Source organism: Melanerpes formicivorus, unplaced genomic scaffold (genome assembly GCF_026170545.1).
Source record: "Melanerpes formicivorus ecotype bairdi unplaced genomic scaffold, bMelFor1.0.p_v2 SCAF_5, whole genome shotgun sequence".
Classification (NCBI taxonomy): Eukaryota; Metazoa; Chordata; class Aves; order Piciformes; family Picidae; genus Melanerpes; species Melanerpes formicivorus.
Window position 1 is genome coordinate 4,946,987 of NW_027142357.1, and position 13,431 is coordinate 4,960,417.

General features: G+C 44.7%; 2 protein-coding genes across 4 annotated transcripts in view; one reads left to right on the forward strand and one right to left on the reverse strand.

Moving 5' to 3' along the window:
• KCTD18 (potassium channel tetramerization domain containing 18) overlaps positions 1 to 5,692 on the forward strand; it is a 12,487-nt gene extending 6,795 nt beyond the window's left edge. The window contains exon 7 of the mRNA XM_068137936.1: positions 122 to 5,692. Within this exon, the coding sequence (XP_067994037.1) occupies positions 122 to 638 (517 nt within the window). The 3' untranslated portion in view covers positions 639 to 5,692. The remainder of the gene's footprint in view (positions 1 to 121) is intronic.
• A 3,600-nt stretch (positions 5,693 to 9,292) lies between these two features.
• Positions 9,293 to 13,431, reverse strand: part of SPATS2L (spermatogenesis associated serine rich 2 like) — a 96,278-nt gene continuing 92,139 nt past the window's right edge. For all 3 annotated transcript variants that reach the window (XM_068137939.1, XM_068137938.1, XM_068137937.1), the window contains 2 exons: positions 11,866 to 12,074; positions 9,293 to 10,708 (listed from right to left, as the gene is read on the reverse strand). In XM_068137939.1, the coding sequence (XP_067994040.1) occupies positions 10,310 to 10,708; positions 11,866 to 12,074 (608 nt within the window). In that variant the 3' untranslated portion in view covers positions 9,293 to 10,309. The remainder of the gene's footprint in view (positions 10,709 to 11,865; positions 12,075 to 13,431) is intronic.

Here is a 13,431-nt window from a genome sequence, read left to right on the forward strand (position 1 = left end):
TCTTGCTGGAGGCAAACCATCTTTCGTGAGTGGCTGTTGCAGTTTGTTCTGTAACAGTGTTATAAAAGGAGTACTTTATGAACACTGTTTGTCTCTTCAGCTGAAGTTCTTTGTTTTCCAGACGATTAATCGACTTCACTGAAGACGACCATTTACCACGTAAAGTGGGTCCCAAGCCAATCAGGTTCTCAGGTCCCTCCACAAGTACCCACATCAAAGTAAAAAACTCAGCTGCATTAAAGGTGGCTGCTTGCAGTGCTTCGCATTCTGCAGTGACTCTTAAGAGACCCAACGGTGAAAGTCTGTCAGCGCACAAAGTAGCTCCCAAAACTCTTCCCACAACCTGCACCTCAGTGCCCAGCAGTTCCTGGGCAGCCTGTGGAAGGCAGAGTGCTGACAGTGAGGCACCACGTCAGATGGTGTTGGAGACCACAGCATCCCAGAAGCCTGTAAGCAACCGTGTAGTAAAGCTGAAGCGAACTCCCCTTCTTAAGACACCATCTCAGCCATCTTTTCCTCTAGTCAGTAAATCAAATGGGCAGGACAATGCTGCTGCTGAAATTCTTACCACTTCCATGGTACTGAAGAAGGAGGAACCAGACAGTATTAACCTTAGGAATGAGAAAGCAGATGGGTGATGTTTGATGTGGCCCGACTGGATATCTTTGCATCGTCTGGTCAAAGAAGAGATCATGACCTCATGTGGTCACTTACCCAAAGATTTGGTGGAAAATGATGATGAAAAAGTTTGTGAAAAGCATAAGGACAAGTGAGGCATGAAATGTGTTTTCTGTTTTATTTCTAGTACTTTTTAGATGTTGGGTAGGAAGGAGAGTAGATCTAATACCCATCTCAAGCAGCGCATGCAGAGTCTAATGTAACAGTTACCTCACAGCTGTAGTTCTGTCAGGAGTCAAAGACAACCTCTTTATCAACTTTAAATACACTTAATGTTAACTACTAATATACTCCAGTTGTATCTTTAAAGTGGGGAAAAGTAGGTAATAAGTGGCTGTCATTAGGGTGCATGTGTGTGACATCCTGAGTACTGCAAGGATCCAAATGTTGAAAGCACTTCCTGGCACCTCCAGTGGTGTTGAGGCATCATTCTGTTAATGCAGAGCAGTGACAGGGACCACCCTTGCTTGCACATAGTGACAAAAGTCAGGAAGGCAGGAAGGGGAGAAGCCTGCTAAGGGAGCAACGAGGCCATTTCTTCCATAGACCTGAGTCTGCTGCCGTGGTGAGATCTGTCACTGGTGAGCCAGCAGCTGCAGCCTTGGCATTTTGTATTGCCCTGCTTTGGTGGGGGTGTTCCCTGCAGCTGTAGGGCACCTTACAGCTGGCCTCCCTGTGTCCTTCTGCAGGTCCTTGCAAATGAGGAAGGGACAACCTCAACTTCTGGCAGCAAAGCACTGTTAACAGAGATGCCTTGGTTTGAAGAAGTATAAAAGAACCTCTCCTTGCCCTACAGCAGGAGAGAAGAGACCTCCTTGTGCCAGGGTAAATGTTGAGTAATGATCCTGAAGCAGAGAGCTGCAGTCTATGTCTGCAAGCAGCAGAAAGCCAACATTGTCTTACAAATTTTGAAAAGCCCTTTCAGTTGTTCAGATCAGTGAACGAAACCTGACTTTATTTTGTGCTCTTCCTTGCTTACAGTTGCTTTGTTGGTTTTGCTACTGCTTTTGCTTTTCCAGCACAGGAAATCCAGCTGTTTAGAAGTCCTATCACGTTGCCAAAATACCACATTCTTAAAATTCCTGAGGCTATTAGAATTACAAAACAGTTCTTCAGATGCTTTATTTTTGAGATCATTTAGAAGTGATCACATTTCCCAGCATTTTTCTGTAACCACAAGGACTTAAAATACGATTTGCACAAGGAAAAAGCCCACATTTTCATGTGCTAACTCTATTTTAAGGAGACAGCCATGAACTGTAGTCCCTGTATAGGTGTGCTGCACTGTCATTTTCTGCTTCTGGATATTGCAAACATTCAGAATCCTTGAGCTAGGAGGCATTTCTTAAAAGATGAAGAGGACAATCCCAAGGCTTTTCCTATTTCAACAACGAAAAAGTTTCACTGAAGAAAGGACAAGGCAAAAATCAGGGAAAGATACCAAGTAAAAGGTATTTTCCTGTTCATCACTGACACTAAGGGTGGGAAGTTTGCCTTTTCACAATAATTTGTCTGAAAAGCCAGTTTTAAAACTTGCCCTTTGCATGACTTCCACTTCACTATTTACTGATGTGCCAGGTTGAAGGCAGATCCTCTCCTGCCTCCCACGGGGCAGAAAAATGACGAGACTCACACAAATGGATTGCAGAAGTGATGGAAAATTTAAATGGAAAAGCATTGAGTGTTCTACAGAGAGCTACAAGCACAGTGACAAAAGAAACCCAAAGCATATCCAGAAAGCCTCCCAAGATTGCCCTTCTCCCTACCTGAGGGTACACTCCAAACCTCCAGGGCTCTTTCTTCCCCCACCTCCACTGTTAGGCTAATCCCAGCTGGCCAGATCTGAGATTGCCCCCCCCATCTCCAGGCCCAAGAGGTCTTGAGATAACTCCCATTACCAGATAGGGAGCATCTCCCACAGGAGCAGCGAGGGAAGAAAGAGAAAGGGTGAGACCTTGCTGATGGATTTATAGGGAGCAGGACATTATGGGAATGTAATGTGCAGCTTCCTGTGTCCACCCACTGGGCTGGACACCCAGGGCACCAGAGGTGCAGCCCATGTGGCAGCAGCAAGAGGCACCCAGCCCAATCTGCCACAACTGAAAAGCTGTGAAAATACTTTACCATGTACCTTTAAATCGTTCTACAATGTGTCCTACAGCAGATTTCTTTCCTCTTCAGCTTCTGGAGGATTTAGGCGGCTTCTACAGACATAGAAACAATCTACAGTGATCCTACAATCAGAGAGTCAGGTTGGGAAAGACCCTCAAGATAGCTCAGAGTGTGGAATTTTGCCCTGCCTATACAAAAAAAGCTTTAGAACAATTCTGTAGGACTTCAAGTGTGCACTAGCTGGTAGCACAGGATTGGTTTGAGTAATCTTCATGTAGCTTGCCTTACAGTGACTTTCATCCCTGCCCCACAATGGGTTGTGGTTAAAACAAAACTCCCTTGAATTTCAGCAAATACAACAGGAAAGTGGCAGTGGCAAAGCAAGGCTAAGTGTTTTGGTTTGTTGAGCAACTTACTTTATGTTTAATTGGATAAAATGTAAACATAGCCTTGTAACTTAGCTGAGTAGGCACCTGTGGTGTCTATCCTATCTGTGCATCTTGCTAAGTTTCTCTTAGCTGATGGATTGATACTGAAGAGGTTTATGATAGCTGAATAGCACTAACCTTCACGGGGACTTCCCCTATAGCTTTGCCCTTACTTGCTCAAAGGGCTTTTAATATGTGGAAGTGCAACAGAATTTAATCTTCTCTCAGGAGACCAATAGCTGCAAGTGAATGAAACGTGCCAGCCCCAGGTTGAGTCATCCCCTTAACCAGGCTAACAGGCTATGGGTTTGCAGGCCTGGAACAAGAAATTCTGCTAGTGTGAGTATCCTGCAGGTTAAAACTTCTTCTAAGGTCTGTTCCCAAGTCTTGAAAGTCTGCACTTTTCCTTAGCATGACACTTAGACATCTAACTTCCCCAGGAAGCAGAAGCTGCTACTGCATCTGCACTGGTAAACTGGGGTATAGCCCAGTGTGGCTGGGGAAGCTACAGAAGGGGAGCTTTAGTTCTATAGATGGGATTAGATATATGGCCAAGTGGTGTGGCATTAGCTTGAGTCTTTGTGACGTTATCAAGCATTATAGGAGAGACCACGAGCAGGAAGTGACTCAAACTGAGTAATCCTAGCAATTGCTGGTATCTCACAGCTGTACTCCGAAGGCTGCCCTACATCTCACTGGTGTAGTTTGATGCATTCAGTATTTCTTACAAATCCTGTGACTTCTCCAGTTGTTCAGTTCTCACTTTGGCACTGCTACCCTTCAAAGAATAACATGGCAGCATTGTGTGAGTTAAGGAGACAAGAAAAATACAATTCCAAGTAACATTTCTGTGAGTACACAGGGGCTTGTGACGCAGAGGGCCTGTTATCACTTGTGATCCAAACAGTGCTAAGTTTATCTGTATGCTTCAGAGTATGGAGAATTCATTTGTATTGGATATAAGCAAGCAGACATTATTTTGTGTCTTAGGCATGTTACTACAGGTCCTCAGGGAGAACTTTCATCAGGCTTGTTGTAAACTAGGGACATGGAAAGAAACACCAAAGCTACCTTTTTTTTCTTTTTCTTTCAATCTGTTCCACTTATGTCCCTTCTGGCCCAGCATCAAGAAGTCCTGCACTGAGTTGATCTGGCATTTTGGGAGTCCCACCTACTTTGGGACTTCTTCAGCCCAAAGGGGCCTGAACATACAGCACACATTGTGCCATGCTCCAGGCCCACCCAGCTGGCACAAGGCATACACTTGTTACCTGTGCTGAGGAACCTGCACCAGTGTGATGGGAGCTCTGCTGGGCTCCCTTCCACCGCACTGCATTTCACTGGAGAGACAACGCTGTTGCCATCAAGGCTACAGTGTTCCCAGAGCAGCTTACCAGCTTTCACTGCAGCAGACGTTGAACAGGTGGCTGTTGCTGTAGTTGGTTCCAGTGGGGTCAATGCCATGCTTCACACTGATGACCTCCTGGATAAAAGCAGTTGCCAACCCCAGCCAGTGCCACTTACATACACCAGCACAGGCTGGCCTGTAGATGCCATAGCCCCCAGCACTCCCTGCTATGGCAGAGGAACTGCCCTGGATGGGGGGAGTGGGTCAGAGCTCCAAGGCTTCCCTGCCCACAGCAGTTGAATTCGCAGTGGGCAGGCAGGCAGCTGGAGTTCTTTTATTCTGGAGCTGTATCCACAGGGTTCTAATCCCAAGTATCTTCATTGTCACTTCTATTGTCTATCTGTGGCTCAAGCCTCTTCAGCCACCACAAGAAGATGGCAACACCTGCAGCATCCTTGGGGCAGGAGTTCCCTGTGGAGGTCTTTGGAGCCCCTCCTTGCACTGGCCTGTCCTTACTGTGTGTATACAGGCATATGTAATACATATATATTTAGTTTGGGGGTTTTGACTCATTCCACTCAACACCCATGACCAGTTTCCTTCAGTAGTTTGCCACAATAAATGGCTACATTGTCTCAAATTTCTGGCAGGTTTCTTTTGTATTTTCAGTAGTACTGGGACCTGAGCCCTAAGCTGTACTCACAAGGGTGTGACCAGGAAGGACACAACTGATATATCAAATATTGATGCAGCCCAGTCACTCCATGGAGAAACACACTGAGAGCTGCCAACCAAACCCGCTCAGAGCATGATCCAGGGAGTCACTGCAGGATCACTGCTCCCTTCCAGAATTAGTTTCTCTTTCAGGGTGACATTTTCAAACATCACAGTATCACAGCATCACTAAGGTTGGAAGAGACCTCAAAGATCATCGAGTCCAACCTGTCACCACAGACCTCATGACTAGACCATGGCACCAAGTGCCCTGTCCAATCCTCTCTTGAACACCTCCAGGGACGGTGACTCCACCACCTCCCCAGGTAGCACATTCCAATGATGAATGACTCTCAGTGAAGAACTTTCTCCTCACCTCAAGCCTAAACTTCCCCTGGTGCAGCTTGAGACTGTGTCCCCTTGTTCTGGTGCTGGTTGCTTGGGAGAAGAGACCAACCCTCTCCTGGCTACAACCACCCTTCAGGTAGTTGTAGAGAGCAGTGAGGTCACCCCTGAGCCTCCTCTTCAGGCTAAACAATCCCTCAGCCTCTCCTCATAAGGCTTGTGTTCAAGGCCTCTCCCCAGCCTTGTTGCCCTTCTCTGGACACATTCAAGAGTCTCAATGTCCTTCCTAAACTGAAGGGCCCAGAACTGGACGCAGGACTCAAGGTGTGGCCTAACCAAAGCAGAGTACAGGGGCACAATGACTTCCCTGCTCCTGCTGGCAACACTATTCCTAATGCAGGCCAGGATGCCATTGGCCTTCTTGGCCACCTGGGCACACTGCTGGTTCATGTTTAGGCGGCTGTCAATTAGGCTATTAAAAGATTTTATGGTTTTGACCTTTTTTTCCCAAACAGAGAATCAGAATTGTCAGGGTTGGAAATGACCTCAAGGATTATCTAGTTCAAACCCCTCTGCCACGGGCAGGGACACCTAGATCAGGTTGCTCAGAGCCACATCCAGCCTGGCCTCAAAAACCTCCAGGGATGGGGTTTCTACCACCTCCCTGGGCAACCTGTTCCAGTGTCTCACCATCCTCATGGTGAAGAACTTCTTCCTAATACCCAATATGAATCTACTCCTTGATTTTACTGAGTTCTGCCATCACTCAGTTTAATCTTACACAACTGACAAACAGGTCTAACCTGCTTTAAAATAATGTCCTCTAAGGTGTGTTTCCACTTTAGAAAGCGTGGACAAGGCACAGCAGCAATTCCATGTTTGTGTCTGAGTGATGCCAAACAGCTGCAAAGTCAGGGCACTTGCAACAAAAAGGTGGCTGTTCTGAAAGTTAAGACTTGTCCTGCCCTTGAATTCCCTCCCTGACCCCCATACAAATCTTTCACATGAAAAGGAGTATCAGACAGCTAGCTCTGTAATTAAAACTCTAAAAAAAAGAGTTCTGTTGAAGATGGGCCCAAGAGCACTCAGTTACTTTGTAGTATTGTGACCAGCAGAACACTGCTAGAAATTGACAGGTATCACAGATTCACAGGTTAAATTGGGTTGGAAGGGGCCCTCAAAGGTCATGTTGTCTGCCCCCCCCTGCAGTCAGCAGGGACACCTCCAACTAGAGCGGGTTGCTCAGAGCCGCAACAAGGTTGACCCTGAATGTCTCCAGAGATGTGGCCTCAACCACATCCCTGGGCAGCCTGTTCCAGTATTTCAGCACTCTCATTGTACAGAACTTCCTAAATCTGCCCTGCTCCAGTTTCAAACCATTGTCCCTCATCCTATCACCACGAGCCCTTCTAAACAGTCCTTCTCTAGCCTTCCTGTAGGTCCCCTTTCAGATACTGAAATGCAGATCTAAGGTCTCCTTGGAGCCTTCTGTTCTCCAGACTGAACAGCCCCAATTCTTTCAGCCTGTCTTCACAGGAGAGATGCTCCAGTCCTCTGATCAATTTTGTGGGAGCTGCTCTGTCAGGTCCATGTCTCTCTTGTGTTAAAGGATCCCAGAGCTGGACACAGTACTGCAGGTGAGGTCTCACCAGAGCAGAGCACAGGGGCAGAATCCTCTCTCTTGACTTTTTTCAATGCAGCCCAGCCTCTGGGCTGCAAGTACACATTGCTGGCTCTCATTCAGCTTTTCATCTATCAGTACCCCCAAGTTCTTCTCTGCAGCGCTGGTCTCAATCTCATCATCCCCCAAAGTCTGTATTCATATCAAGGGTCACCCCGACCTAGGTGCAGGACCTTGCAGTCTACCTTATTGAACCTCATGAGATTCTCCTCAGCCCACCCAGGTCCCTCTGGATACCATCCCATTCCCAGTCTTACCAACCACACTACAGCATTCCAAGCACACAGACACCCAAATGGAAGATTAAACACTTCCCTTCTGACACAGCTATCCTTCAGGGCATGGCCACACCATGCACTTCAAACACGTAATTGCGATGCTAAACCACACCTGGTGTGCTGAGACTGCAGCGCTCCCAGCACCAGCCCACTCCCCAGCCCAACCAAACCGTGCATTCATGCTTGCATCTCTCATCACAGAAAACGTACTTGAAACGTTGTCTCTCACCTGTTAGTCCTTGCTCTCTCACCAGTGAGCCTCAAGGAGGTCCTGTTGTGCTGAGTTATGACTTCTTACAGATTTTATTTCCAGGAGCCTGCTTATGAAAAGCTGACTTCCAGAGGGTAGTAACTTTCAATAGCCCTGTCAAGTGCAGAAGCTCTATAGAAGGAGTAAAAGTAATTACAGATAAGTTATAGTTCCTTTTTTTTTTGTTTTTTTGGAGGGTTCCAAAAAAAAGATACAAATAACTTTCACAAACTATGTAAGGACAAGAGCCAAGGATTCCTGTGTGATATCCAAAAGGAAATGATCTTACATCTCTACGGTGAGGTTACACATCAGACTAAAGCAGCAGGTCAAATCTGAAAAGCTACCTATCTGATGGGTGTGCACAACAGATTCTGGAATTTCATTTATCCAAAACATCCAGGTGTACCGTGACAGGACAAGAGCTAATGGCCTCGAGCTGCACCAGGGAAGGTTTAAGTTGGATATTAGGAAGAATTTCTTTACTGAAAGAGTGGTCAGGCATTGGAACAGGCTCCCTGGAAGATGGAGGAGTCACACTCCCTGGAGGTATTCAAAAAACAAGTTAGATGTGGCATTTTGGGACACAGTCCAGTGGTCATGGAGGTGTTGTGTAGAAGGTTGGATTTCATGATCTGAGAGGTCTTTCCCAACCTTAATACCCTTAATAATTCTATGATTCTATTTAATAGTCTGATAGGCAATGAAATGGGATAGAAGCAGTCCTTGCCATGCTAGGCAAGCCAGATTTACCCACCTGTGTGTGTGTTTGCACCACTAATCCAGGTGAAGAAGAGTTGCCTTTTAGAATCAGGTTTTACCAATATTCAAATATGGAACATTGTACACAGATCAAGAGAAATAAAAATCAACATCACCCACAAGTAATTCCTCTCACTCTGTGCTGAAGAGTATTTTTCAAGGGCCACAGAGGAAAAGTAAATCAGTGTAAGGAAGTGTGCTAACAGAAATCAGCACCAGCAGCAAAAAATAACCTAGGAATAACCTCATAAAGAGATTCAAGTGTCCTGCTCTTACTGACCTCAGTGGAAGTCTGTCTTACTCACCTTTTACACCTTTCCATGTCCAACACTTAGGCCACCAGTTGATGCCAGGTCTGGGTTCTGACTCCTTACTACATTAAATAATCACAGATTAAAGCATAGATTCAAAGAATGGTTTGGGTTGGAAAGGACCTTCAAGATCATCTAGTTCCAACCCCCTTGCCATGGGCAGGGACACACTCCACTAGACCAGGTTGCTCAAAGGCCTTATCCAACCTAGCCTTAAGCATGTGGAGGTGGCTCTCTGACATCAGAGCATAGCTAAAAGCAAACACCTAGTACAACACAAACTCAGCTGAAAGCCTCCCACTGATTCCACCAGCTGAAAGAAGCAAATACAGTTTGAACAAGGTCACAAAGGTTAGGCACCGCAGAAGTAGCAAACATCTGAATATTTTAAAAAGATTTTAATTCTTTGGAAGAAACAGAGTTTTCTGAAATACAGAATCAGAACATAAAGACTTTTATTTTAATAGAAAACTGGAAAGGATGTATCTGCTCAAATATGGACCTCCACATTCTGCTGCGTGTTGCTGTAACACATTTCTTAGTCATAGCTCTCATAATGGACAGATGGTTCCTACAGCAAAAATATAGAAAAATAATTTGGATTCAAGTCTAGAACACCTGCAAACTTTTCATATACAAAAAAATAAATCCAGCTAGTCATAGAAAAGTGCCTGATGAAGATGGAGACTAGGACTGTGCGTCTGCGTGGCCATGACCATACATACTCCCAACTTAAGAAACAAATGTTTTTCTTCAGCCTCATAAAAATAGTTTGTCAATGAAAAATACCAATATGTAATACATTTAATACAATTTATACAAGGTGTCAGATTATGGAACAAGAAGCTAAAATCAACTGTACTGCTTTTTTTCAACAGAGCGTACTCTCTGTGTATACAGTGTGCGTGCACGTACATGTATACACACACACACAGAGGGGGAGAGAGATGTGCTGCAAAATTCCATGAGGTGATCTGATGTCATTGCAGACCAGAGCATACAGGCTTCTTGGGATCCTTCTAACACAGGCTGCTCTAAAAAAAGAAAAAACAAACCCCAAACCAATAATGTTGACTGGTATAACCACGTATCTACAACAGGTTTTTGCTATTATGAACTTCCATTTATTTTTCCAATCTAGATTTCATTTTTCTAAGAAGCAAATGCTGCTTTGGTAAGATTCTATACTGTCATGACAAACCAACTGTGAACAGAGTGGGCAAAGCTGTGAAGGTATGAATTCACTTGGATAATTAGTAAGTAGCAAAGATACCAACGAGTTGTAAGCAGCAACAGCTTTAAAATTACTATCTTCTGACTTATTTTCTTCCTCAACAAGCATCTTCAGCAAGAAACTAAAATGAAGAGATTAAATTCCTCTGTCTGCCATCGCCGTGACATTTTAAGCCACCAAAGTCACAGCGGGCACTGAAAGAACAGTGGCATCAGCAGAGACCTCCATCCTTGCAGGGCATAAATTGCACTGTGATGCCCTCCCAACGCTGCCTTGGAAAGGCCTGTGATCTGCCACGTCTGCTGGGGGATGCTTCCGTCTGCTCTTTTCTGAGTGCGGCACGTTCTCTGCGGTCCTTGTTGCTGTGGACTGCTCTTGATTTTTCACAGCTCCTTTATTTTTAGATCTGAAGTTGTTATGCTGCTGTCTTCTGTGTTCAGACCTGGTACCACTCTTTGTAGTGTTTTGATCTGCCTCGTTACTGGCACTTTGTGATTTAAGAGATCCATTGAGCCGGACATTTTGGTGCTGTGGGTTGAATCTTCGTCTCTGGCTAGAGGGCCCATTCTACTCAGAAAGAATATTGGATTAGGTTATCTGAATCCTTCCAACAGTACAAGAAATATAGCAATCAATTAACAAATACTGCAGAACAGACTTTTCAGCATAAGCAGGAGAGGGAAAACACTGGGCAGTTATAATTGCTGCCAGAGCCGTCTAGTCCTCACGCTTCAAACCTGAATGATGGGTAAAGTGCTGCACCTCAGTAGCCTAGAAATATTGATGGCAAGCTCACCACTGACGGCAAATTAAAACCTGCTATGATTCAAGAGAATAGAGAAAAGGGAATGAAGTACTGGGCATCTCAGCAGCAGCACTTCAGAAGCACTGAACAACTCGATGCTGGCTTTTTCAAAAATCACAAACTTTCCTAGCAAAGCATTGTGTAAACACTACAAGACTACAAGAGGAACAGAAGTTCATGTGTAAATGGAAGTTAAGAATCCATGTGGTGGGAGAGATGCTCATTGTGATATCTTGCTCAGAGGAAGCCTTGAGCCTCAGTGGGAAATGGCTGAATTGCTTTGTTTGCATGACTGCCAGGACAGGTAATTCCATATATGCACTGACATTATGTAATGCTCTCAAGTTTCCTTTCAGGCACCTCCTTCAGCCCAAAATTCCTATTGGGATAAAATTCAGACCAACTTCAGTGGCAGCTTTATTAAAGAACAAGAGTACAAGGACACTCCAAGGTGCTCTTGCAATGAACTAGCAATATAGCACACTGCTATAAACTATACTATATAGTGTCTGCTTTTAAACCTGGCAGGATTCCACTTCCAGAGTCTATCTAATAATCACGCTTCAGCGGCACGTCAAGCGATCATTTCTCAAGGATCAGGAAGAAATGTTTCTCCATTGCAGCACAAAGGGCAATCAGCTATTATGGAAGGGTTTACTTTTTTCAATCTATGAACTACTACTAGTCACTTCTGCCTGAACACCAGACAACGCACTTGTGGTATTTCCACCTTGTGTGTTCACACTGCCTTGAAAAGGAAGCTGGAAAAGAAGCATTTGCAGATTTTCAAACCTTATTAATTAAGTATACGGTCCGCAAAAGAGTCTTTCTGCTGGATTTTGCATTAACTCATTTCAATACTGCAGAGCTTCCTGCCATCTTTGAAATCATTTAGCCTAGTTCGTAAGTGATTTCATACCTGCTTATTTGTCACAGCTCCTTGGGAAGACGGCTCTGCAGCGTTGGAAGAAAGATGACTTTGGGCTTTGGTGTTATCGGAGTTCCTGGCATTACCAGAAGACTTACGGCTGTGCGTATTTTGCTTGCCAATTGTTCCGTGTGAGGTCATTGAAGACAACACTGAACTACATGGTGTTCTTGAGGAATAGTTGTTCTTTGGGTGAGAAACTATAGAAAGAAAAAATAATTCACTGTTATTAGTTAAACTATCAACATCTAAACATAAGGCAATATTCTTACCCTGCTTATGGCTTGGTAGCATTGTTCCAGTCCTGCTTTAGTGAAGTAAGATAGAGGACTACGGCTGTGAAACTGCCTCATTGTGAAGCACTTCTGGAGACAAAAGGCTGTGTGGTAGGACTGCTGGAAGGAGCCTGGCAGAAAGCTGGTGTGGCAGTTTTAGGCAGATGGCTAGGAAAACTTTCCACAGATTGAGCAGAAAAGTAATTGAATGTAAATAAATCACCAGTGGATGCAAGGGGGAAATAATGATAAGGTGTAAATAATCCCTTTGGTCTGATTACTGACATCAAGTTAGTTGCATAAACTGACTCTCTTTTGGCTTTCTTCACTCTGGCATATAGTAACTGGTACTTCTGCTGGCTTGCTGACCTTGGGTGCATTCTTTGTTGAAGCTAAGTACTAACAAGCTGCTCTCTGCTTTGCTCCTTTTTTCTCTTGTCCCATGTACAAGGACAAGAGAAAACATCCCATGTACAGCAGGGAAGGGAGCAGGGAGGGGGAAGCTGCTGGTAACCCTCTGGTTTTGTCCAGGGGGTTTCTTGTGTTGTTTATAAATTGTGTGTATGTATATGTACGTGTGTATGTAAATATTGTATACTTTGTACATTTTCATTGCATTCCATATTTCTAGATTGTAGTGTGCTTGTAAATACAGATTCATTTGCTTTCAACTGAGCTGGTCTGGCAATTTTACGTTAGGGAGTCATTTCAACCCACCACAGCTGGGCTTTGGTCACCCAAGAAAAGTTCTCAAAATTAGTGGCACCTGCTGGTTTGCTTGGGAGCTTTTAACCAGCTGAGCTGAACACATGTGCAGCCAGGACTGCCCTACACACTGCTGTCCTGTCACTGATGTTCCTAGGAGGACTTTGCAAGCAGCAAAGGAAGAAACATGGGAAGGAAGACAGCAGCATGCCAGCCACTATTCTGACTGCTGGAGTCAAAGGAAGTTAAGCGCTGCAAACACCACAGCCTAAATTAGATTTCAAACTATTCTTTGATCACAGAAGGCAGAAGAGGATGACATTTGCTGCCTACATAGGTACTAGCTACAACACAGGTAACAGCCAGGAAAGCATCCTTCCTAATCACAGGATCACAAGATGTTAGGGGCTGGAAGTGACCTCTGCAGATCTTCAAGTCCAACCTCCCTGACATATAATCTTAAACAGGTCACAAAGAAACACATCCAGACGGGTCTTGAAAGTTTCCAGAGGAGACTCCACAGCCTCTGTAAGGGGCCTGTTCCAGTGCTCTTTTTTACTCAGTTCTTCTTCATGTT